This window comes from Pseudophryne corroboree, chromosome 1 (assembly GCF_028390025.1).
Source record: "Pseudophryne corroboree isolate aPseCor3 chromosome 1, aPseCor3.hap2, whole genome shotgun sequence".
Lineage (NCBI taxonomy): Eukaryota > Metazoa > Chordata > Amphibia > Anura > Myobatrachidae > Pseudophryne > Pseudophryne corroboree.
Genome location: NC_086444.1, coordinates 435,631,123 through 435,658,596, shown reverse-complemented (window position 1 = coordinate 435,658,596; position 27,474 = coordinate 435,631,123). Strand labels below are relative to the sequence as shown.

Below are 27,474 nucleotides of genomic sequence, written 5' to 3'. Positions count from 1 at the left end.
TACATCTGTGGTCACCAGGATCCAAGTCTGAATCCCAAACCTGCGTCCCTCCAGGAGGTGAGAACTTTGAAGCCACCACAAGAGTGAAATACTGTCTTTTGTTGACAGGATTATCCTCCGGTGCATGTGTAGGTGTGATCCGGACCACTTGTCCAGTAGGTCCCATTGGAACACCCTGGCGTGGAATCGGCCAAATTGTAGAGCCTCATAGGCCGCTACCATTTTCCCCTTCAGGCAGATGCACTGATGAATCGATACGCATGCTGGTTTTAAAACTTGTTTGACCATCCTCTGGATCTCCAGAGCCTTTTCCACCGGTAGGAATACTTTCTGTGCTTCCGTGTCCAATATCATTCCCAGAAATGATAACCTCATTGTGGAATCCAATTGTGATTTTGGAAGGTTTATGATCCAACCGTGCTGTTGAAGCACCGTCAGGGAAAGTGCAATGTTCTGCTCTAGTTTCTCCCTGGATCTCGCTTTTATGAGGAGATCGTCCAAGTATTGGATGACTTTGACTCCTTTCTTGCGAAGAAGAACCATCATCTCCACCATCATCTTGGTGAATATTCTCGGAGCCGTGGAGAGCCCGAAAGGCAATGTTTGGAACTGGTAGTGGCAGTCCTGCACCACAAACCTCAGGTATGCCTGATGCGGCGGGTAGATGAGAACATGTAAATAAGCATCTTTGATGTCCATCGATACCAGAAAATTCCTTTTCCTCCAAGCTGGAGATCACCGCTCTCAGGGATTCCATCTTGAATTTGAACCTTTTCAAATAAAGGTTCAGAGTCTTTAGGTTTAAAATCGGTCTGACCGAGCCATCTGGTTTTGGCACTACAAACAGGCTTGAATAAAACCCTTTTTTCCTGTTGTGACACAGGAACTAAGGAAATTACGTTGTCTTGACATAATTTCTGTATAGCGTTCAGCACTTTTGCTCTGTCCTGAACAGAAGCTGGTAAGGCTGATTTGAAAAATTGGCATGGGAAAGGTCCTGAAATTCCAATTTGTACCCTTGGGATACTATCTGCAATACCCAAGGATCCAGATCTGAGTGAACCCAGACCTGGCTGAAAGACAGTAGACGTGCTCCCACCCGATCGTACTCCCGCAGGGGAGCCCCAGCGTCATGCTGAGGTTTTAGCAGAAGTAGCTGTTGACTTCTGCTCCTGCGAGCCTGATGGTGTTGTAGAATTTTTACCTCTTCCTCAACCTCTTCCTGCAAAGAAGGGGGTACCCTTTGCCTTTTTGGACCGAAAGGATTGCATCGTATGAGAATGAAATCCTTTCCTAGGTGGAGCAGCTGCGGAAGGCAGAAATGCTGACTTACCTGATGTAGTTGTTAAAATCATGGCATCCAGCTTGTCTCCAAAGAGGGCTTCTCCATTGTAAGGAAGCGCCTCAATATTCTTTTTTGATTCTGCATCAGCATTCCATTGGCGGATCCACAGCGCCCTGCGGGCTGAAATCGCCATAGCGGAGGATCTTGAACTCAGCAACCCAATATCCTTCATAGCTTCAACTAAGTAACCTGCAGCATCTTTGATATGGCCGAGAGTTAGGACTATTTCATCCCTGTCAACTGTGTCTATGTTAACAAGCAAGTTGTTAGGCCATTTTTCCACAGCATTACCTACCCACGCACAAGCAATGGTGGGCCTGAGCACCGTTCCGTTAGCCGTATATATGGATTTTAGGGTTGTGTCTTATTTACGGTCAGCTGGATCTTTTAAAGCGGCTGAACCAGGGGCAGGCAAAACTATTTTCTTAGACAGCCGAGAAACTGAGGTGTCTATCATTGGGGGTGTCTCCCATTTGTGCCTGTCTTCCTCAGGGAAAGGGTACGCTACACGTATCCTTCTGGGAAGGGTACATTTCTTCTCAGGGTTAGCCCAGGATTCTTCAAAGAACACATTCAAATCCTTTGAAGGAGGAAAAGTCACAACCTGCTTTTTATTTAATTTAAAATAATCCATTTCCTCTGGGACCAGCATTGTTTCAGGAAACTCCAACACTTCCTTTATAGCAAAGATCATACATTGTATGCTTTTGGCTAATTTGGGGTCTACCCCTCTCAAATCCCCAGTGTCGACATCAGAGTCGGAATCTGTGTCTGTGTCCCCTTGCATTATCTGGGCCAGAGACCTTTTCTGGGAACTGGATGGGACCCGAGTGGATGATATGGAGGGGTCAGTAAACAGTGCATCCTCCACAGACTGCCTCCAATATTTAGTCTGTAGTTCAGACTCAGAGAATTTCTTTGCAAGCATTGACATATTCTTTTGCAACATTCTTACCCACTCCGGCTCCTTCTGAGAGGGAAGGGCCACCACATTACCCTCTTGTGCATCTAAAATGGGTTCTTCCTGGCAAGAACCCTCCCCAATGTCTGACATGTTACACACTTGTACACACACACACACACACCCTATCACACAGTGGAGCTATTGGGGACAAACCCACACATAAGTCTGTCAGAGAGACACAGAGGGACTTGCCAGTCCACACACTGCGCCTTATTGTGAATTGTGGAAATATTACCCACTTACAGTTAGTGATGAGCGGGTTCGGATCCTCTGAATCCGACCCGCCCGTACTTCACCTTTTTTTTACACGGGTCCGAGCGACTCAGATCCTCCCGCCTTGCTCGGTTAACCCGAGCGCGCCCGAACGTCATCATCCCGCTGTCGGATTCTCGCGAGACTCAGATTCTATATAAGGAGCCGCGCGTTGCCGCCATTTTCACACGTGCATTGAGATTGATAGGGAGAGGAAGTGGCTGGCGTCCTCTCCGTTATAGTAGAATACAGAGTGACTTAGTTATAATTGTGGGGAGGATTGGGGACGGGGAGCAGCTGTTAGGGAGTACAGTGCAGGGTTTTGATTATACCACCAGTGAGTTTAATCCTTTGTTTCTCTGCCTGAAAAAAACGCTCCGACCACCATATCTGTGCTCACTCAGTGTGCTGCACTGCTGCATGATATATCTGTGCTGAGTGCACTGCTCTGCTCACACTGCCTAATTGTGGGGACTGGGGAGCAGTTATAGCAGGAGTACAGTGCACAGTTTTGCTGACAGTGACCACCAGTCCAGTATACGTTTGTCTGCCTGAAAAACACTCCTGTGTTTTTGTTTTTTTTCTTCATACTAGTTTAGCAGTCTGCTGACAGTGTCCACCAGGTCCGTTATACAGTATATTATATATATAAGCAGCAGTACGGTAGGCCACGGCTGTACCTACCTCTGTGTCGTCAGTGCACTCGTCGTCCATAAGTAATATAATACTATACTATTCATCCATCTACATTGTATACCTGTGGTGTTTTTTTTTTCTTCATACTAGTTTAGCAGTCTGCTGACAGTGTCCACCAGGTCCGTTATACAGTATATTATATATATATAAGCAGCAGTACGGTAGGCCACAGCTGTACCTACCTCTGTGTCGTCAGTGCACTCGTCGTCCATAAGTAATATAATACTATACTATCCATCCATCTACATTGTATACCTGTGTTGTTGTTTTTTTCTTCATACTAGTTTAGCAGTCTGCTGACAGTGTCCACCAGGTCCGTTATACAGTATATTATATATATAAGCAGCAGTACGGTAGGCCACGGCTGTACCTACCTCTGTGTCGTCAGTGCACTCGTCATCCATAAGTAATATAATACTATACTATCCATCCATCTACATTGTATACCTGTGTTGTTGTTTTTTTCTTCATCCTAGTTTAGCAGTCTGCTGACAGTGTCCACCAGGTCCGTTATACAGTATATTATATATATAAGCAGCAGTACGGTAGGCCACGGCTGTACCTACCTCTGTGTCATCACTCGTCATCCATAAGTAATATAATACTATACTATCCATCCATCTACATTGTATACCTGTGGTGTTTTTTTTTTCTTCATACTAGTTTAGCAGTCTGCTGACAGTGTCCACCAGGTCCGTTATACAGTATATTATATATATAAGCAGCAGTACGGTAGGCCACGGCTGTACCTACCTCTGTGTCGTCACTCGTCGTCCATAAGTAATATAATACTATACTATCCATCCATCTACATTGTATACCTGTGGTGGCTTTTAGTTGTGCGCAAAATATGGAGAACAAAAATGTGGAGGTTAAAAAAATAGGGAAAGATCAAGATCCACTTCCACCTCGTGCTGAAGCTGCTGCCACTAGTCATGGCAGAGACGATGAAATGCCATCAACGTCGTCTGCCAAGGCCGATGCCCAATGTCATAGTAGAGAGCATGTAAAATCCAAAACACAAAAGATCAGTAAAAAAATGACCCAAAAATCAAAATTAAAAGCATCTGAGGAGAAGCGTAAACTTGCCAATATGCCATTTACGACACGGAGTGGCAAGTAACGGCTGAGGCCCTAGCCTATGTTCATGGCTAGTGGTTCAGCTTCACATGAGGATGGAAGCACTCATCCTCTCGCTAGAAAAAAGAAAAGACTTGCGGCAAAAGCACAGCAAAGAACTGTGCGTTCTTCGAAATCACAAATCCCAAAGGAGAGTCCAATTGTGTCGGTTGCGATGCCTGACCTTCCCAACACTGGACGGGAAGAGCTTGCGCCTCTTTTTTTCTTTGCGTCATGTGCTGTTTGGGGAGTATTTTTTGGAAGGGCCATCCTGCGTGAGATGGGCCAGGTGTTTGTGCCGGCCACTAGGGTCGCTTAGCTTACTCACACAGCTACCTCATTGCACCTCTTTTTTTCTTTGTGTCATGTGCTGTTTGGGGAGTATTTTTTGGAAGGGCCATCCTGCCTGACACTGCAGTGCCACTCCTAGATGGGCCAGGTGTTTGTGTCGGCCACTTGTGTCGCTTAGCTTAGCCATCCAGCGACCTCGGTGCAAATTTTAGGACTAAAAATAATATTGTCAGGTGTGAGGTGTTCAGAATAGACTGGAAATGAGTGTAAATTATGGTTATTGAGGTTAATAATACTATGGGATCAAAATGACCCCCAAATTCAATGATTTAAGCTGTTTTTTAGGGTTTTTTGAAAAAAACACCCGAATCCAAAACACACCCGAATCCGACAAAAAAAATTCGGTGAGGTTTTGCCAAAACGCGTTCGAACCCAAAACACGGCCGCGGAACCGAACCCAAAACCAAAACACAAAACCCGAAAAATTTCAGGTGCACATCACTACTTACAGTGCATATACCAATAATAGGCCCACAGACCTAATTATAATGAACACTCTCTGCCCCTTGTGTAACACCCTGTACTTGTATCAGTGTTGTCATGAGGAGAAACAGCATTCTGGAGCTTCACACTGGAATTTCTGCAGGAGAAAATACCACCAAGTGAGTGTTCTGGCAAGTCTGAGGAGAAGCCCCGCCCTTCAGCCTCAGTAATGTAATATTTATACTGGCTGGGGATGGCACATCAGTGGCTGTACATGTATGTACCCTTTTTTGACAGTGAGAGTAAGGTTTTAAAACATGTCCTCAGAGCGCCCCCCCCCCCCCCCCCCCCCAACCCCGCGCTCTGCACCCTGGTGCCGAGAGACATGGCGCGCGCTGCGCGTGTACCTGTATGCCGCCAACGATGACAGGAGGATCCCCTCTCTGCAGGACTCCGGTAATATACTCACCAGCCTTCTGACTTCTGGCTCTGTTAGGGGGTGGCGGCAGTGCTGTGGGAGTGAACGCTGGCCAGGCTTGGGCTGTGTTCAGTACCCTTCAGGAGCTAATGGTGTCCTGTCAGTGGAAGCAGAACCATTAACTAATTGAGAAGTTGGTTCCTACTTCCCCCCCTAAGTCCCACGAAGCAGGGAAGCTGTTGCCAGCAGCTTACCTGTAAAATAAAAAACCTAAGAAAGTCTTTTTCCAGCAAAGCTCTGTAGGGCTCCACTAGTGTGCATCCTGTCTCCTGGGCACATTTTCTAAACTGAGGTCTGGAGGAGGGGCATAGAGGGAGGAGCCAGTTCACACTGTTGAAAAGTCTTAAAGTGCCGAAGGCTCCTGCGGAACCGTCTATACCCCATGGTACTAAAATGGACCCCAGCATCCTCTAGGACGTAAGAGAAAATGTGGACAAGATGATATTCATCAAAATGAATTATAAATTCCTCCGTGGAGACATTTACCAGCAATTGTCTCCAGAAAGTAGGGGTTGTCTGGGACCTAGACAGGTGACGATGGGCAGCATTGGGTGGTTACCGGCATTGCTTTGATGCTGGGCTGGCTCAGTGGTGGATCTACATTTTTGAGGCTCTGAAGCTTGAACTGTTATGGGGGCCCCTTTGCAAATAGCAACAATAAGACAACATCCAACAAGTTCCAAAGGGCCTTGCTGCCCTTGCAAGGACCTCGAGGCCCAAATGGCGGAGAACAGGGTGGTGGGGTGTAGTCCTTGAAAATGGGCCATACAGTGAGCCCCTTCCCACCAGCCTGTGTCTGCATGGACAGGTCAGGTATTTGGCACGGTGAGAGAGTCTGCAGGGGCAGATGTGGTGGATGACTGGGTGATAGAGTCTGCAGGGCAGAAGTGGTGGGGGACAAGGAAGAGTCTGTAGGGCAGATGTGGTTACAGCCCCTCCTACCTAGGCTCCTTTAATGTCTACCTCTCACAGCACTTCCCCCTCTTCAATAATTCCTAACAACACCCTCTACAGTAATCATCTCACAGGCACCTCCTTTTCAAAAATCACCTCACAGAACATCCACTTCATTAATCACCTCACAGCATTCTCTTTCCCCCTCATCCAGTAAACACCTGACAGCACACACACCGCTCAGCGCCACCAAAATTACCTTATTAGACACCACCTTGTCCCGGGCTTCTTCTCACCTTTCATTGCCCTCAGCCTCCTTTCTGGGATGGGCCCTCTCAGCTCCGCCATTCTTGGGAATGTCACAAAGAAAAGTTCTGCAGGCTGTTGGGAATTGTAGTTTAAAACGGAAACACGCTATTTATAGAGCACAAATCACAGAGCTAGACTACAACACCCACGGTTCTTAGCAACACGCATCCAAGCTGTAATAGCAACTATGCTATAATAGAAGCCTGGTTGTCATGGTGTTATTGGTGACGAGCTATAACCCTACAGTACATAAAAACAAGGGTTGAAAATTGGCCCCTCTGTGATTAGGGGCTTAAGTTTCATTAGTTTCATAGTAGATAATAGTAGGCTGTCTGCTTTCCCAGACAGATTCCTGTGAAGTGGCAGAGATGGAGGAGGACAAGCTAACAGGGTAATCAAAGCCGTGTTCCCCAAAACATTGTAGAACAGCTCGTAGAATGGCCAATCTATCCATGCTGCACCTCTTTTGCGTTTGTTGTGGTCATGTGAGTTGTTTCCAGAGGACGAGCTTGTTGACAACTTGTTGTTGAGCTCTCTACACCCCATGTGAAGCCAGGATCTTGGAAATGTTGCAGTAAACCAAAGTGTCTTTAACACTACCAGTCATCTGGTGCCAAAGTTCTTTCTCCCTACTGTCTGCTCTGCGGGGCTCTGGCAGATGACATCAATTTAGAGATGCCCTAATTTTATCTGGGGCTTATTGAGCACAAGACTTGGAAAGTAAAAGAATGATACTAAGACCAACTATTTCAAGAGATAACAAAGAAGGGTCCCATACATGTAACTTGGGGTTGGCGGTGCTCCCCAGGAATTTTGGGTAATAGTAATAAATCAAAACAGGGTACCGTCCCAAGAAGAGGTTGGGAGAGATACCAGAAGAAAATTCTCCTTTTTGGGGGCACATTTTGTACAGTATGAATATTAAGTATAACTTTTGTTCAAACTTCTCAATACAACAACAAAGAGAAATATTTTTAGGGAAAATATTTTTTGCTGAGGGGTATGTAATAAACCTCCTCTTTCAAAAGAAAAATAGTAATCAGTAAGGGTGATGCAAAGAGAGGCAGGACTTAATGATGTCATAACCCACCCCCTAACGTGCCCAGATGCTTCTCCAATCCGGACTTCTCCTGGAGAGGACTTTTTAAAAGTAGGTAAATATTAAGTTATGCATTATACTATGCTGTAAATGAGTTTGAATGTTCTCTACAAGCATACAATTGTTACAGTAGTTTCCAAGGTTGGTCTTCAGGTTGCCGACTGTCGGGATCCCAGCGCACAGTATACCGGCGCCGGAATCCCGACAGCTGGCATACCGACAGCCGGCATACTGACAGATATTCTCCCTCGTGGGGGTCCACGACCCCCCTAGAGGGAGAATAAATAGCGTGGCGCGCGTAGCGCGCCACCATGCCCGCAGCGTGTCGAGCGCAGTGATCCCGCAAGGGGCTCATTTGCGCTCGCCACGCTGTCGGTATGCCTGCGGTCGGGCTCCTGGCGCCGGTATGCTGGTCGCCGGGAGCCCGGCCACCGGCATACCATACTACACCCGTTTCCAGACCTAGTACAGTATCAGGTTTTAAAGATATATCAATTATTTTACTTTGAAATGCTCTTGTTTTGTAGTAATGAGCAACTGCAAACATAATTCTTTTTATTCCACAAATTAGATTTCAATCTCACTTTTTGTTCTTATTCCCCGAGCTTTAAAATTAGGTGATTTCGGTGTGGATTAAAATGCACAAATATGACATGATAAAACTCATTAAACATATTATGGGAATTGTAGTGTACCGAGATCCTTCTAGCCTTACCGATGACAATGTGCTTTAATGCAGTGGTTGTGTAACAACTTAACACTGGAATTTGTTTTAAAATGTTGGGAAATATACTGATAGATGTCTTGATTTTAATAATTACAAATATATTCTCATCTGATAAAAACAGACTCACCTTTGTATACTGTATCTAACTAACTTTTACATTTACTCAACAGAATATAACCAACTGACAGAGGACAGCGACACAATGCCTGAGGCAGTAAGTAAACGCACAATGTCTGACTCAGGAATTCCATTGAAAATAAGAATATTCAGGCATACTGTATATAAAATGCACATTATAGGGCTTATTTAGCATTGTGATTTGTAACTGAGCATATGCAGCTTTCAGCAGCCACTGTATGGGTGGTGCAGAGTCTTCCGCACCTCTGAAACATCTCCATTTGCAGTTGATCCGGTGCAACTGGGTATTCAAACATTGGATGAGTGTTCCGAAGGTGTGTAGATGGAAATATGGGTTATTCAGAGTTGTGCTACGGAGATCCTTCTGATTTCAGACAGATCTCTTGCACCAAGGATAGGGCTGACAGAGATAATGGCTGCAACCACAAACAGCTGTGTGGGAGACATGCAGGCACATACTGTAGATGTGACCAGAGGTATAGAGAGATCAATGGAGCAGGTATTAACTACCCAGGTTATTTGTTGGGGGGCTGGGCCCACCGCCGCCCCTTCCCCCTTTCTCTCTTCTCAGAACAGCACACATACCTCCCTATTGGCCAGATTTTTGAGGGATAGTCCAGTTTTTCGGCCACTGTCCCACCCATGGGCAGCAGTGTCCTGCAATGTAGGGGAAGTTGGGAGGCTTCCTGTCATTTGTTGACCTGCTTAGCAGAGCAGTGGGGTATAGATGATGTTTATTCAAGGGAGAGAGGCACAGGAGGCATGCCACCAGCTCTCAGAGCTCTGGGCATGCCCCCACAGTGACGGCAAATGGGAGGCGTGTCTTACAATTGCAGCATTCCCACTTAGCTATGCCCCTTTTGCCAAAGCCACACACCCTTTTTTGGCGGTGCGTAGCAAAGTCACATGCAGGAGCCTCAACTAAGCCATCCAGAATGTTGGGAGGCATGAGCACGGGTGTGGTATGGAAGGTAGATAGTAACTAGGTCGACAGTGTCTAGGTCAACCACTATTGGTCGACAGTAACTAGGTCGACAGGGTCTCTAGGTTGACAGGGTCTAGGTCGACAGGTCAAAAGGTCGACATGAGTTTTTTATGCTTTTTTGGTGCCGTTTTCTTCGTAGAGTGACCGGGAACCCCAATTAGTGCACTGTGTCCCCTCGCATGGCTCGCTTCGCTCGTCATGCTTCGGGCAAGGTGCCTCGCTCCGCTACTGCTTCACTCGGTACAGATTACCATTCTAATCGTAGTCCACGTGGATCGTTAAGTATGAAAAGGTTCAAAAAAATTGTGAAAAACTCGTCGACCTTTTGACCTATCGACCTAGAACATGTCAACCTAGAGACCCTGTCGACCTAGAAACCCTGTCGACCTAGCTATTGTCGACCAATAGTGGTCGACCTAGATAGTGTCGACCTAGTTACTGTCGACCTAGAGACCGGATCCCCACGCGCACACCCTGCTGGGCTGGTCCTGTGAACGGAGGAGGGGGGAAGAAGGTTTCACTGAATAACCCTTTCACTTGGATCTGCCCCTAGCTTAGGAATGCAAGAATACTTTATCATAGTTTTTTATTAAGGGGCATGACCACACCTCCCATGCTTAGGCCATGCCCCCTACATTACCCAGGCCTAGCTCTTTGCAGCTCTAGATGCGGCCTACTCTGAATACAGTCCAAGAGCCGGATTTATTTCCAGTCAGGCAATGCATCCAACTTGGCGTGTTACTCTGAAGCAGCCCTAGAACTGCAATATCTTCTTGACACATATTATACAGTAGCTGGCATTTTTCTAGTAATCCTTGTGAGAAGATTAGTGCTTCACTATTCATAAGGATCACATGGCACAGAATGGTGCAGTTAGGTTGCTAATCAAGCAACATCACTATTTCAACTGCACATAAGTATAACCAGTGACGTGCTGTGAAGTCAATGGCTGGAGAGGCACTCGCTAATTTAACCCCACACCCCCTAAAAAAAAAAAAGAGTGTTGGGTTCCTTTTATTAAAGAATAACCAGCACCAGGCTGAACCAGCCAGGTGGGTAATGCCATAGCAGGGGGAACACTCAGTGTGGGGTCCCCCAGCCATCACATTAACCTCCAAACTGGTCAGCCCAGGGCTGAAATTCCTCGGAAAGTGGGGCCCCCAAAAAAATAAAATGGGGCCCCCCTCTCGAGCTCTGTCTGCCCTGCTTCCCCTGACAGCACGTCCCTGAGTCTAACATATAAGTAATGTATAAGTAATGGAATACCTCCTAACTGTCCCACATTCAGCAGGACAGTCCCATTGTTCAAGAACTGTCTCAATGTCCCACTTGCGGGACACAGTGTCACGTGGTTGTGGTGGTAGTGGGGGGGGGTATTTGGGGGTAGAACACACAGCGATGCTATGCTCAGCGGGTAAGGAGCAGGTGAACAGATGCTGTGTGCATGTGTTCACAGGCCAGGAGAGCCTGGGGGCATCACGGTTCCCACAATAATGGGAACGGGGGTGCCAAGGAGCTCCGCACCTTTACCTGAGGCCCCACCCCCTTCTCGGTCACAAACACAGGGTCCTGCTCCCAGTGCTGCCGGGAGGGGGGGAGCGGGAAATCTTTTCCCAGGCCCGGTCCTGTTGGAGGGGCCCGAGTCTTGCTATCAACCCCCCCTCCCAACCCTCCCGCTGGCAATGCAGAAAGTGGAAATTTGGGCAGTGAAAGAGAGGAGACTGATCCCTGGATGCATGCTACCCCTCTGGCTCCATTTACTATGCTTCAAAAAGTTTTGCTTCCTCATTTTACATCAGTCTCATAGGACTGCATCACTAAAAGGCCTTGGAATCTACCAACCCCTATGGAGCTCTTTATTTTTATCATAATGATGCTTTGGAATGTCCATAGTACCCATTTAAAATATAGACCAATGCTTTGTTTCTGTCGCCTCTGTAACTGTATTATAAACGAGTAACACATTTGCCTTTGGGCCCTTGCTAAACAGGGAATACGCTTCTAAATATATGTTCTAAATTATTTCAATTTTATAGGCATTTCTGCATCTGCATTTATATGGGTAGTCAGTACCCAAGAAGAGCACCCTGATCAGCCCAGATCTTCCTTATCAAAAACTGAATACATCCTTTGTGCTATAATCTTGACCTGAAATCCATTTACAGTAAAAGTAATTTATGCTGCGGGACAATCTATTTTGTACTTGAATTCTTAGAGTCCATATCATGCCTAGAATTTCCGTTCTTATTTGTGTATTGTTGGCATGCTTATGTACAGGATGTTCTTCAGTTTGTTATGCCCATTAATTAAAGATTTCCACATTCGGATATTTCCCTTGTTACCATGCATTACTTTATTTATAGGGTGTTTTTTTCAAGTAGTGTACTTTTTACTTGATCCAAAAAGTGGGTTGATTCCAGGTCACCACATTTCTAGTTCATAACTCTTTTTATCATCTTTTATGTTCTTTCTTTTTGAGTCTTCATTCTACAGCCTCAGTCAGGTAGTCAACATGCGTCCCTGAAGCTGCTGTGGAACTACAGATTCAAGCAGGCCCTGCCAAAGTTTTAGCATAACCAAATAAAAAAACTGTGGCAGGACATGCTGGGATGTGTAGTACCACAACAGCTGGAGGGCCATATGTTAAATGGGATCCGGTCTGAAGATCGACAGTGTCTAGGTCGACAATGTTTAGGTCGACCACTATAGGTCGACAGTCACTAGGTCGACATGGATGGAAGGTCGACAGGGTTTCTAGGTCGACATGTGCTAGGTCGACAGGTCTAAAGGTCGACATGAGTTTTTCACATTTTTTGGGGGGGGGGATTTTTTTCATACTTAACGATCCACGTGGACTACGATTGGAACTGTAAAGTGTGCCGAGCGAAGCGGTAGCGGAGCGAAGGCACCATGCCCGAAGCATGGCGAGCGATCCCGGTCACTCTAGGAAGAAAACGACACCCAAAAAAAAAATTCCTCATGTCGACCTTTAGACCTGTCGACCTAGCACATGTCGACCTAGAAACCCTGTCGACCTTCCATCCATGTCGACCTAGTGACTGTCGACCTATAGTGGTCGACCTAAACATTGTCGACCTAGATACTGTCGATAAAACGAACCACACCCATGTTAAATACCCCTACTCTAAGATGTTTGGAAATCTTTATGAAATGTGAAAGCTTACATAGAATATCAGGGCAGTTTGTCCATAATAATAATAATAATAATAATAATAACAATGGCCCTCATTCCGAGTTGATCGGTCGCAAGGCGAATTTAGCAGAGTTACACACGCTAAGCCGCCGCCTACTGGGAGTGAATCTTAGCTTCTTAAAATTGCGACCGATGTATTCGCAATATTGCGATTACTAACTACTTAGCAGTTTCAGAGTAGCTCCAGACTTACTCTGCCTGTGCGATCATTTCAGTGCTTGTCGTTCCTGGTTGACCTCACAAACACACCCAGCGTTCGCCCAGGCACTCCCACCGTTTCCCCGGCCACTCCTGCGTTTTTTCCGGAAACGGTAGCGTTTTCAGCCACACGCCCCTGAAACGCCGTGTTTCCGCCCAGTAACACCCATTTCCTGTCAATCACATTACGATCGCCGGAGCGAAGAAAAAGCCGTGAGTAAAATTACTTTCATCATAGTAAAGTTACTTGGCGCAGTCGCAGTGCGAACATTGCGCATGCGTACTAAGCGGATTTTCACTGCGATGCGATGAAAAATACCGAGCGAACAACTCGGAATGAGGGCCAATGATTATAATGATTTTATTTATATAGTGCTCTTTCACCAATAGAACTCGAGGCACTTACCAGTATTTTTTTATTTTTTTAATTGTAATACAATTTTTACATCTACTAGTATATATACCCATACAAGTTTTTTTTTTTTTTTAACTTATTTTACTCTTTTGTCTTTTTCGTTGCCTACATTCATACTTTGCCAATGGTTCGTCTATGTACTTCTTATATACAACGGTTTATTGCTACCCTAATCCTGTACACAATAAGTCAGCACTGCTGCACTTACAATGCAATGTACAACAACATATTCTACAAAGAGATGAGCGGGTTCGGTTCTCCGAGAACCGAATCCCCCCGAACTCCACGTGGTTTACACGGGTCCGAGGCAGGCTCGGTTGTTCCCGCCTGACTCGGAAAACCCGAACGAGGCAAAACGTCATCATCCCGCTGTCGGATTTTTGCGAGATTCGGATTCCATATAAAGAGCCGCGCGTCGCCGCCATTTTCACTCGTACATTGTAGAGAGAGCAGAGAGGACGTGGCTACGTTCTCTCAGTGGCAAATCTCAATATCAGTGCTCAGTATCAGTGCTTATTGTTGCTCAGTAATACAAGTAGAGTGTCTCTCTTGTGCTGCATATTGCTGCTCAGTGTCAGTTCTCAGTAGTATCATCATCAGTGCTCATTTTCACTGCTCATTGGTGGTCATTCCGAGTTGTTCGCTCGTTGCCGGTTTTCGCAACGGAGCGATTAAGGCAAAAGTGCGCATGCGCATGGTACGCAGCGCGCATGCGCTAAGTATTTTAGCACAAAACTTAGTAGATTTACTCACGTCCGAACTAAGAATTTTCATCGTTGAAGTGATCGGAGTGTGATTGACAGGAAGTGGGTGTTTCTGGGCGGAAACTGACCATTTTCTGGGAGTGTGCGGAAAAACGCAGGCGTGCCAGGATAAAACGCGGGAGTGTCTGGAGAAACGGGGGAGTGGCTGGCCGAACGCAGGGCGTGTTTGTGACGTCAAACCAGGAACGAAACGGGCTGAGCTGATCGCAGTGTAGGAGTAAGTCTCGAACTACTCAGAAACTGCTAAGAATTATTTAATCGCAATTCTGCTACTCTTTCGTTCGCTATTCTGCTAAGATAAGATACACTCCCAGAGGGCGGCGGCCTAGCATGTGCAATGCTGCTAAAAGCAGCTAGCGAGCGATCAACTCGAAATGAGGGCCATTGTCTTGTGCTGCATTGTGGTGCTCAGTACATTACTAATATACTAGTCCAGTGTCTCGTGCTGCATCTTGCTGCTCAGTGTCAGTTCTCAGTAGTATCATCATCAGTGCTCAGTATCACTGCTCATTGTCTTGTGCTGCATTGTGGTGCTCAGTAATACTACAGTACATTACTAATATACTAGTCCAGTGTCTTGTGCTGCATCTTGCTGCTCAGTGTCAGTTCTCTGTAGTATCATCATCAGTGCTCAGTATCACTGCTCATTGTTGTGTGCTGCATTGTTGTGCTCAGTAATACTACAGTACATTACTAATATACTAGTCCAGTGTCTTGTGCTGCATCTTGCTGCTCAGTGTCAGTTCTCAGTATTATCATCATCAGTGCTCAGTACCACTGCTCATTGTCTTGTGCTGCATTGTGGTGCTCAGTAATACTACAGTACATTACTATTTCAACAGAAATGCAGACAACAGGTGTCAAGCCATGTGTTGCCTTTGTCAAGCTGTAATAAGTAGGGGTAAGGTCGTTACTGCTGCTGGCGCTGCTGTTGTTGCTGCTGGGAGTCAATCGTCATCCCAGAGGGGAAGTTGGAAGACCACTTGTACTACTTCCAGTAAGCAATTGACTGTCCAACAGGAAGATGAAATATCACAGCAGTCATCCTGTTGCAAAGCGGATAACTCAGGCCTTGACAACTATGTTGGTGTTAGACGTGTGTCCGGTATCCGCCGTTAGTTCACAGGGACTTAGAGAATTGCTTGAGGTAGTGTGTCCCCGGTACCAAATCCCACCTAGGTTCCACTTCTCTAGGCAGGCAATACCGAGAATGTACACAGACGTCAGAAAAAGTGTCCTCAGTGTCCTAAAAAATGCAGTTGTACCCATTGTCCACTTAACCACGGACATGTGGACAAGTGGAGCAGGGCAGACTTAGGACTATATGACTGTGACAGCCCACTGGGTAGATGTATTGCCTCCCACAGCAACAACAGCGGCGGCCCCAGTAGCAGGATGTCGCAAATGCCAACTTGTTCCTAGGCAGGCTACGCTTTGTATCATCACTTTCCATAAGAGGCACACAGCTGACAACCTCTTACGGAAACTGAGGAACATCATCGCAGATTGGCTTACCCCAATTGGACTCTCCTGGGGATTTGTGATATCGGACAACGCCACCAATATTGTGCGTGCATTACATGTGGGCAAATTCCAGCATGTCCCATGTTTTGCACATACAATTAATTTGTTGGTGCAGAATTTAAAAAAAAAAATCGACAGGGGCGTGCAGGAGATGCTGTCGGTGGCCTGAAAAATTGCGGGCCACTTTCGGCATTCAGCCACCACGTGCCGAAGACTAGAGCACCAGCAAACACTCATGAACATGCCCTGCCATCAGCTGAAGCAAGAGGTGGTAACGAGGTGGAATTCAACACTCTATATGCTTCAGAGGATGGAGGAGCAGCAAAAGGCCGCCTATACATCTGCCTACGATATAGGAAAAGGAGGGGGAATGCACCTGACTTAAGCGCAGTGGAGAATGATTTCCATGTTGTGCAAGGTTCTCCAACCCTTTGAACTTGCCACACGTGAAGTCAGTTCAGACACTGCCAGCCTAAGTCAGGTCATTCCCCTAATCAGGCTGTTGCAGAAGCAGCTGGAGAGATTGAAGGAGGAGCTAAAACGGAGCGATTCCGCTAGGCATGTGGGACTTGTGGATGGAGCCCTTCATTCGCTTAACCAGGATTCACGGGTGGTCAATCAGTTGAAATCAGAGCACTACATTTTGGCCACCGTGCTCGATCCTAGGTTTAAAGCCTACGTTGTATCTGTCTTTCCGGCAGACACAAGTGTGCAGATGTTCAAAGACCTGCTGGTGAGACAGTTGTCAAGTCAAGCGGAACGTGACCCGCCAACAGCTCCTTCATTTTCTCCCGCCACTGGAGCTGCCAGGAAAAGGATAAAATTTCCAAAACCACCCGCTGACGGTGATGCAGGGCAGTCAGGAGCAAGTGCTGACATCTGGTCCGGACTGAAGGACCTGCCAACGATTACTGACATGTCATCTACTGTCACTGCATATGATTCTGTCACCATTGAAAGAATGGTGGAGGATTATATTAGTGACCGCATCCAAGCAGGCACGTCAGACAGTCCGTACGTATACTGGCAGGAAAAAGAGGCAATTTGGAGGCCCTTGCACAAACTGGCTTTATTTTACCTAAATTGCCCCCCCTCCAGTGTGTACTCCGAAAGAGTGTTTATCAAAATGAATTATAATTTCCTCCGTGGAGACATTTACCAGCAATTGCCTCCAGAAAGTGCACAGGGACCTGTGACGGTGGATTCCAGTGGGGACGAATTAATAATCTGTGAGGAGGAGGATGTACACATGAAAGGGGTGAGGAATCGGAGGATGAGGATGAGGTGGACATCTTGCCTCTGTAGAGCCAGTTTGTGCAAGGAGAGATTGATTGCTTCTTTTTTGGTGGGGGCCCAAACCAACCAGTCATTTCAGCCGCAGTTGTGTGGCAGACCCTGTCTCTGAAATGACTGGTTTGTTAAAGTGTGCATGTCCTTGTTTTTGAGGGTTTTTGAAAAAAAAAACACCTGAATCCAAAACGCATCAGAATCCGACAAAAATCCGAAAGGGTGGTTTTGCCAAAACGCGTCCAAATCCAAAACACGACCGTGGAACCGAATCCAAAACTAAAACACGAAAAATCCCCGCTGCACATCTCTAATTCTATTATGCAAGTGTTATACATAACCCTGCAAATAAATATCAAAGGCTAATGTAATAGCCTCCGAGTTGCCAGAGGTTCGGGACATCCTGTGAGTCTGCCTATTTATTTTAAAGCAGCAATTATTTACAAGGTAAAACCAGGTTGGTTCTTCCTTGTAAATGATTGCTGCTTTAAAAAAAATGGGCAGACTCACAGAAGATAATAGCTAGAATCTGGTTGCTATGGGCAACATCTCCACTTCTAAAAACATGCACTTTAATGTTAATATACCCCCTTACCCAGTGGTTCTCATGTGTGCTATGGCACCCTGGGGTGCCTCAGGGCACTTGCAGGGGTGCCTTGGATTGGTGGAACAATTCAAATTATTTATGGTCAATGTAATAGGCAAAGCCAGTGCTAGTGGCTGCTAGTCATAAAATATTTGGACAAACAGAAGCAAACCCTGTCCCTCACCACACAATGCCCGCTTGACGGGCTTGACACCGAGCCCGCCTGATGGCTGAAACGCGTATTCCGGCGGCACCCGGCAGCAGGATCGAACAAGCTCCCTCTGAGCCAGCTCCCAGCAGCAAGATCGAACAAGCTCCCTCTGAGCCAGCTCCCAGCAGCAGGATCGAACAAGATCCCTCTGAGCCAGCTCCCAGCAGCAGACATCTTTACCCGCCTGACCTCCGCCCGTACACAGTCACACTGTGAACAACAGCACCTTCATCGGGAGCGGTATTGTGGCACACTTATCCTCTTGTTACCAATTGACTTGATTCTATTTAGTGAAGCAATAACAGATTCCTGTGTATTTGATCCTGAATAACTGACACATATGATTATGATTCTTTACCTCTGGTTATTATGAATACTTAGTTGATTTTTCCTTTTCTTTTATTTGATGCTGCGGTCATTGTTACTTGGATGTGATTTGCACAGTTTATTTAATAGCACACAATGCAGCAGAGCGGTTTTTCCTCCAGCTACCTGACAGATATTACTCACAAGTCTGATAGTAGGCGGAGAAGACTTGCCATCTGAATGTAGCAGAATCCTACCAACTTTATATATTTATTTGGTGTACATAGGAATCTTCGTGTTTACTCACAAGCCTGCGAATAGGCAGAGAAGACTTGCAATTTGAATGAAGCATAATCCTACCAACCTTATAAATTTTGGTGTACATAAGAATCTTCCTGTTTATCTCAAACTCATTACTTCCATATAAGAACAGCATTAGTCACCTAATTATCTGATTTTTTCCACACTTTCTACATTTTCAGGACTCTCATTGGCGATTCAGTGAGCTCCTGCGGCAGTTCTCCAACTGACAGGCTTCTCACTGTCTAACGCCAAAAGAAGAGCTATTTCTTTACGACACTCTATCTCCTTTTCTCAATCCAGTAGTTACCTTTTCCATATTCATGAACTCTCATCAATGCTTCCGGTAGAGATGCATTCCAATCTACTACCAAACCACACTTAAATTGCCCAATCTCGTCTAATCTTGGAAGCGATAAAGTGTTGTGCCGGATCAGTACCTGGAGGGGGACCCCCAGAGAATATCCGGTGTAGTAGCTTCTGTGGGAAATAACAATCCAGTCTAAAGGGCCCTACACATTAACGATCCGCCGCCGAGCTGCCCGACGGCGGATACGGCCGACGGGCGACCCGGCGGGGGGGCAGTGACGGGGGGAGTGAAGTTTCTTCACTCGCCCCGTCACCCTGCTCCATAGAAGTGCAGGCAAATATGGATGAGATCGTCCATATTGGCCTGCATGCACAGGCGACGGGGCACCAGCGTTGAACGAGCGCGGGGCCGCACATCGTTCATCGCTGGTGCCTCCACACTCAAGGATATGAACGTTATCTCGTTGATTAATGAACGAGATCGTTCATATCTTTAACTATTATCGCCCGGTGTGTAGGGCCTATAACGCTGACAGCAGATTCAAACATTTGCTCTCATTCCTACTTGATGTCTATGTCACACCACTATAAGTCTTTTCTGGTAAATTCCCCACCAGATTACCATCAGATGAGTATCATAGGTAGACAGAAAAATTGAACAAGAAATTATTTCCCAGTATTGTTCCAGATTGCAGGGTGTAAGAAAACAATTCACCAGAGGGCGTTGTTGTTTAAACCCTATTTGAGGGCTACTGATTGTATCCTACTGCATATTTGACATTTTTGCCTTAAAATTACTCTAATCTCAGATAGAGTTTTCTTTACTTCATTTTATTATCTTGTATATTCAGTGACCAGTGTGCACATTATTGCATGTACAGTGTACAGGAGTGATCACAATTTATTTTAACATGAATTTCATTAAAAGTTATGCCTTAATTAAAGTCAGATATTACTGGCTTAAGACATTCTTTTTCTTAGTGTGCCCAAAAGCATCTTTTTTTCTTGTCTTTTGTAAATTCGACTAACCAGTAGTGTTCTACTGAACCCTAGGTGCATCGCCAACAAGTTGTTAAATGGCAATACAGCATGTTTTTGAATTGCAATACGTTGGTTTACAATAATTGTCGCTAATTCTTTGTGTAACTTTCTTCAGTGCGGAAACGCACCTGTATCACAATTGGCATACAGATGGAGCCGCGCTAATCGTGGCTCAGCCTGTGACTAGGTGCGCCCTACGAGGCGCAGGGCTGGAAATTAATGGGACGAGCGTGCGTAGTAGACGCGCATGCACCCCATTCAAAGTAAATGGGAGCATCTCTCTACGTCCAGCAGCATGCTGAGGCGCAGGCACGTGTAGACATGCCGACTTTCATTGGCCACGCCTCATGTGGCATTTGGCCACACCCATTTTTGGGCGTGCGCGCCGCACACGGTGCCTGTAAGACATTTTTTCTACTTGCACTACTGTTGCCACTATTAAGGGACACGCAGCCGGCAGCTATATAATATACAGTACATACAGTGTATATAAATATATATATATAGAGAGAGAGAGAGAGCAGCGGTGGCACTCACATGTACTTAAATGAAATAACGGGTCAGAAGACCTGCTGTACATAATTCACAACATTTCAGTCTTTCAACTTTCGTCAGGAGCATAAAGTGTATATTACAAAAGCTTTATACAATCTAAGAAAATACCACAAAGTGCTTGGTGCGACTGGTGGTCTGGTTGGCGTCTGACATCATCACAGCGCACGTCGCAGCAGGTGTGACACCAGTAACCTCCGGTTAAGTTGCTATAGCAACAAACACGGAACATAAATTAACCAGACCATACAATAAAACAGAGATAAAACATTAAAACATATACTGTAGTAACATAGTATTACTCTAAATTTATCTATAGACAGAATGTCTCAGTTGCACAAAGACCCAGACTCATAGAAAGCAAGTTAGTGGCAATAATTCATTATAGCCAAACGGCTGTACCGTATTCAGCTCATGTATCCATTTAGATTCTGCACGCAACAGGGCAATTTGCACGATCCCTTACCCTGATATTTTCTGGGATGTGAATTATCATTTTGTCTCTGAAAGTATAAAGATTTTGTTTATATTCCCTGAAGTGTTGTGCCAAAGGTTGTTCACTACACTTGCCTTCTAATGCTTGTCTGATTGCCGACCTATGATTTGCCATGCGTTTCTTGATCTGTGTGACTGTGTTCCCTACATATAACAATCCGCAAGGGCATCTTATAATATATACTACAAAGTTGCTGGTGCAAGTTAAAATATGTCTAATATTGTACCTTCTTCCTGATCTTCGGTGCACAAAGGTAGATCCGGTTTCTTAGAAGCCACATGTGGTACATCCTAGGCATTTATACTGTAATTACATAACTCCCAACTGTCCCGATATTCGAGGGACAGCCCCGTTTTTTTGGGACTGTCCCTCAGTCCCACCCACGAGCTGCAGTGTCCCACGGTAGGGGTCGGTGTGCAGTTGGGAGGCTTTTGTCACCTAGCAGAGCGCTGGCCATGCCCCCTCAGTGACGAAAACGGGACATGGCTCGTGATTGCGGGATATCCCGCGAAGCCACGCCCCACTTTTCGGACGTGCACCCGCAGACGTCCTGCTCCATGGATCACACATGTTGGGAGGTATGTAATTACCTGTGTTTTGATTTTGTTTTTTTTGTTAGGAAATGTGTTGTACTAATTGACTCACATTCAGACACATCTGTATGTACAAGCTAATCTTTTAAGGTCTTTCCTAGTGTATAGCAAGGAAGCAAAGTAGTATCCTTCAATAAGGATAGATCTGAATCAGTATTTTGCATGGGCCAAAAACGTTTAGCAGTTTGAACTATGTGATGACTAGACGTAGCAAAGTTATTTACCCATACTACAGAGTTTTTATTCTTTTTGTGTGCTGTTACACACAAAGTTTCTGTTCTAGGCTCAGCCACTGACTTAGCTCTAGCCTCTTGTCACAGATTGTTTGTGTACACTCTTTGTAAGACCCTGATGGTCATTTTAGCCATCTGTTGTTGTTCACCTACGGGATTATTGCAGATCCTGTGTACCCACAAGAACTCTCTCTTTTTTGCTCTCTCTTTCCCTCCCCCCCTCCCTCTCTTTCTCTCTCTCTCTTTTTCTCTCTCTCTTATCTTTCTTTTTTTGAGACAGAAGGACCTTATAAGCAGGGCCGTCTTAACAGCAGTGTAGGCCCCTGGGCACAGCAATGCACTGGGCCCCCTACCCATCCTCCAGCGGTAGGTGTGGGGGGTGCTATCATTGGGCGGTAGGGGGTGTTCTAACTTCCGCTTAGCATGTAGGACCTGGAGCAGTAATTTCTGCTAATTACTCCTTTACTGCACAGATTGTGGAAGAGAGAACACTAAACTGTACAAGGGGGCATTGGGCTGAATGAATGGGCCCCGGGACATGACTTCCAGGGTGGGGGTGGTGTAATATGCAGGGGAGGGGGGGATAGTGAAGTGGGCTTGATATTCAAAATTTTCTGGTGGCAGGGCAGCTTGCTTGACTGCAGATATCTCCAGTTCCTGGGAAAAGATTTCTTAGCTTTGAATATGATTAAAAAAAACTAGAGAGTCCCACCTTTCAGGAGGTACTGGGGACTTTGGGATCAGAGTTCAGGATCCAGAGCAATCTGCCGGTGAAAAAATACAACTGCAAACCAGATGTGTGGAGCTGGAGCAGGGACCAGCTGCTTGTAGGCTTATATCTCCGGTTCTGGGCATAGTAGAGTCAAGCTGCCAGTGTCCACTGAAAGGGAAGAGGTTCCATATTTTGGAGCGTCCCCTCAGAAAAGCTATAAGTCAGATAGAACCCAAGATATCTGGCTGGAAAGAGCAATTAACAGTCTTGGATGGGGACCACTGCTTCTATGTCAGATATCTCTGGTTCCCCAGGGCCGATTTTCAAAAATCTGGTACCCCTGGAAAGAGGGGACCCTCAGCTACCAGCCTGGGGCCCTTAGACTCCTGGGGCCCTTGGACAAGAGCCCATTGAGCCCATACTAAAAGACGGCCCTGCTTATAAGTTGTTTCCACTATAAATTAAGCTGCAATCTCACAGTGGTTCTATAAAATCAGTACCTATATTGTAATTTGTAACCCCCATATTGTGAAGCTGGACGCAATGCTAAAAAAGCATTCACATGATTACAGGACAAGATATCTGCTCTCCATCGCAAAGCAAAGTCATCTAAAAAAAAGCCTGGCATTCATGCAATATAATTATTGATAGAAATATTAATATATGTAAAAAAAAATGGATGGCACACAAATTGAGCATTATTGATGTAGGGTGGTCCAGACACAATGGCGATTACTACACCTGGGCTAAGTGGTCTGTGTTTGACCCCTTGTTTTTAGACGTATGTGAGCATTGTGCATTAGTAAGGTTGGTGTTACCTTATGCTCAATTTGTGTGACCTCCATTTTTCTTGCATGTTCTGGATTTCTGAGTTTGTGGTATGAACTGTTTGGAAGGAGCTGCACAGACATTTACATTACACTGGGAAACAGACACTATAACTCAGGATCATAGAGACTTTGCTCATGACCTTGTTGATTCAATTATTAATATGTTTGTGTTTTCCTCTTCACAGTATACTGTTCTTGACGAGATGACCAAGCTCAATTTTTCTTTTACAAATTCTTCTGAGAATCATTTCACTTCAACAGAGATCCCAGAGATAATATCTAAAGCATCCCCCAGTTTAGGCATTGCCATCCTCTCAATAGCTTTCATCATTGGATTTCCAGGCAATGCATTCGTCATCTGGACAGTGTTGACCCGAATGAAGAAACTTACCGTCACCTGTCTCCTCATTTTACATTTGGCAATTGCTGACATCATGGTAATCCTCACAGCGCCATTCTTCCTCCATCTCCTGGCCACGGGCAGCTGGACATTTGGAAATATCATCTGTAAGATGTGTCATTACATTAGCTGCCTGAGTATGTATGCCAGTATCTTCCTCATCGCTTTCATGAGTGTAGACCGACTCCTAGCTGTCACAAGACCTTTAACTTCTATAACAACAAGAACAAAATCAGTTGTCAGGAAAATAATCATAGCTATATGGGTGTTATCATCTTTGTTGGCCATTCCTATGCCAATTTACCGTGCAGAACTAAGCATTAGCAACCAGCAACAATGTAGACCCTTGCACAGCACTCCTGGACACATAATCTTTCAGTACGCATTTGAAACCATGACAGGTTTTGTTATCCCATTCACAATCATTCTGTCTAGCTACCTCTGCATTGGACTAAGATTACGTAGTGCAAAGTTCCACATCAGAAATAAGACAAGTCAGCTGGTTATCATGATCATAGTAATATTTTCCCTGTCCTGGCTTCCATATCATGTGGTGAATATAATGCAGGTGTCTGGAGAACTGTCCTCATCAGACAAACTAAGAAAAGCAGCCAAGACTGCCAGGCCTAATACTACAGCCCTGGTCTTTCTCAGTAGCAGTATTAATCCTATTTTGTATGCATTTGTTGGCAGCAATTTCATTAGGACTGCTGGAGTGGGGTTCATGGCCAGACTTTTTGAAGGGATTGGTACTGACTGTAAGAATTCAAACAAGATTCCTGAAGAGTTGCAACAGAAGAATCAAGATGGGCCTGTGGAACTGGGGAATATCCATCAATAAAGTTTCTATATGTGTAAATTTAGATACAATAGCTATAATAAAACAAACATGATATGCTTGTATGGGTTGGGTATGAGATCCCGACAGTCAGAATGCCAGCAGTCAGAATACTGACAGCTGCATGCCGGCAGTCAGAATCCTGACACATTTTAGTAAGTCTGCTAACCCTTCTCCTTACCCTCCCCCAACCTTAACCCTCCCTGCCCACAGCCTAACCCTAACCCTCCCATGCTGTAACCTAACCTAACCCTCTCCTCTCACAGTGTAACACTAACCCTCCCCCTAGTGCCTAACCCTAACTTCTCTTTGCCCCCTGCAGCCTAACCCTAACCTTCCCCCAATACTTATGTTCGAGATGCTGACTCTCTGGATTCCGGTGTTGGGATTCTGAGCAGTGTCAGGATTCTGGCGCCCGGCTTCTGATCGCCGGCATCTTGACCGTCAGGATGCCAACTACATCCCGTTGGGGTAGAGTTTAGAGAATCTACATAGAGTTCATTGATTATTAGACTGGGCCAAAGAACTGAAGATAAATGTAAATGAATGATGCTGCTGTGTATAAAGCAGGCTATAACAATTGTGTCAGGTTGTATTTAATATATATACTAATAATTACAGTGGGGGGCAAAGGAGTACTTTTTTTGCCTAGGTCCTACAGTATAGATGATTAGAGAATATGTAGGATCATACTAGCAGTATTTGCAGAGCTTCTGTATTGTTTTTCAGTGAGTTCCCACCCAACATAGCCATAGTCTTCATGTCTTGAGCAGAACTTAACTTAAATGAACACAGCCTGGATCAGTATACAGTTACCAAAATAACTTCATGCAAAATGTGATAAACAGAATTTCACTCATTAAATTGAAAGAAGTCCAATTTCATCTTCTCAGCCGGATAAAGGGGCGTAACTCCCAGCAGTGGCAAACGCAGGATTTGCATGGGGGGGGTTTCCAGAACTGGGCGGAGCCAATCACGGGGGTGGGGACTGAGGTGACCCAGTATATGCTGGGTCCGTAAAACTAGTGTGTCTGTGTGTGTGTATATATATATATATCTAAACACACATATATATATATATATATATACATACACACATACACACACACATAGCATATTAAACATGCATACATATATATATATGTACACACACATACAGTACATATATATATACACATGTATATATATATATATATAATGTGTGTGTGTGTGTGTGTGTGTGTGTGTGTGTGTGTGTGTGTGTGTGTGTGTGTGTTATATGTATGTATATACATGTGTATATATTAGAGATGAGCGCCTGAAATTTTTCGGGTTTTGTGTTTTGGTTTTGGGTTCGGTTCCGCGGCCGTGTTTTGGGTTCGAACGCGTTTTGGCAAAACCTCACCGAATTATTTTTGTCGGATTCGGGTGTGTTTTGGATTCGGGTGTTTTTTTCCAAAAACACTAAAAAACAGCTTAAATCATAGAATTTGGGGGTCATTTTGATCCCAAAGTATTATTAACCTCAAAAACCATAATTTACACTCATTTTCAGTCTATTCTGAATACCTCACACCTCACAATATTATTTTTAGTCCTAAAATTTGCACCGAGGTCGCTGTGTGAGTAAGATAAGCGACCCTAGTGGCCGACACAAACACCGGGCCCATCTAGGAGTGGCACTGCAGTGTCACGCAGGATGTCCCTTCCAAAAAACCCTCCCCAAACAGCACATGACGCAAAGAAAAAAAGAGGCGCAATGAGGTAGCTGTGTGAGTAAGATTAGCGACCCTAGTGGCCGACACAAACACCGGGCCCATCTAGGAGTGGCACTGCAGTGTCACGCAGGATGGCCCTTCCAAAAAACCCTCCCCAAACAGCACATGACGCAAAGAAAAAAAGAGGCGCAATGAGGTAGCTGACTGTGTGAGTAAGATTAGCGACCCTAGTGGCCGACACAAACACCGGGCACATCTAGGAGTGGCACTGCAGTGTCACGCAGGATGTCCCTTCCAAAAAACCCTCCCCAAACAGCACATGACGCAAAGAAAAAAAGAGGCGCAATGAGGTAGCTGTGTGAGTAAGATTAGCGACCCTAGTGGCCGACACAAACACCGGGCCCATCTAGGAGTGGCACTGCAGTGTCACGCAGGATGTCCCTTCCAAAAAACCCTCCCCAATCAGCACATGATGCAAAGAAAAAGAAAAGAAAAAAGAGGTGCAAGATGGAATTATCCTTGGGCCCTCCCACCCACCCTTATGTTGTATAAACAAAACAGGACATGCACACTTTAACCAACCCATCATTTCAGTGACAGGGTCTGCCACACGACTGTGACTGATATGACGGGTTGGTTTGGACCCCCCCCAAAAAAGAAGCAATTAATCTCTCCTTGCACAAACTGGCTCTACAGAGGCAAGATGTCCACCTCATCATCATCCTCAGTGAACTACCGCACTGTACACTGGTTGATAAAGAGATAGTAGTATACTCGTAACAACTAGTATGACGACGGTATAAAGAATGAAAAAAAAACCACGGTTAGGTGGTATATATTATAATACAATTATGGTTGGACGGACTGCCTGCCGAGTGCCGACACAGAGGTAGCCACAGCCGTGAACTACCGCACTGTACACTGGTTGATAAAGAGATAGTAGTATACTCGTAACAACTAGTATGACTGACTATGACGGTATAAAGAATGAAAAAAAAACCACGGTTAGGTGGTATATATTGTAATACAATTATGGATGGACGGACTGCCTGCCGAGTTCCGACACAGAGGTAGCCACAGCCGTGAACTACCGCACTGTACACTGGTTGATAAAGAGATAGTAGTATACTCGTAACAACTAGTATGACTGACTATGACGGTATAAAGAATGAAAAAAAAACCACGGTT

General features: G+C 45.3%; 1 protein-coding gene across 5 annotated transcripts in view; it reads left to right on the top strand.

Annotated features, from left to right (window-relative positions):
- LOC134891018 (leukotriene B4 receptor 1-like) overlaps positions 1-25,453 on the top strand; it is a 150,425-nt gene extending 124,972 nt beyond the window's left edge. For all 5 annotated transcript variants that reach the window (XM_063913504.1, XM_063913503.1, XM_063913506.1 and 2 more), the window contains exons 2-3: positions 8,828-8,871; positions 23,537-25,453. In XM_063913504.1, the coding sequence (XP_063769574.1) occupies positions 8,828-8,871; positions 23,537-24,592 (1,100 nt within the window). In that variant the 3' untranslated portion in view covers positions 24,593-25,453. The remainder of the gene's footprint in view (positions 1-8,827; positions 8,872-23,536) is intronic.
- Positions 25,454-27,474: the final 2,021 nt, after the last annotated feature.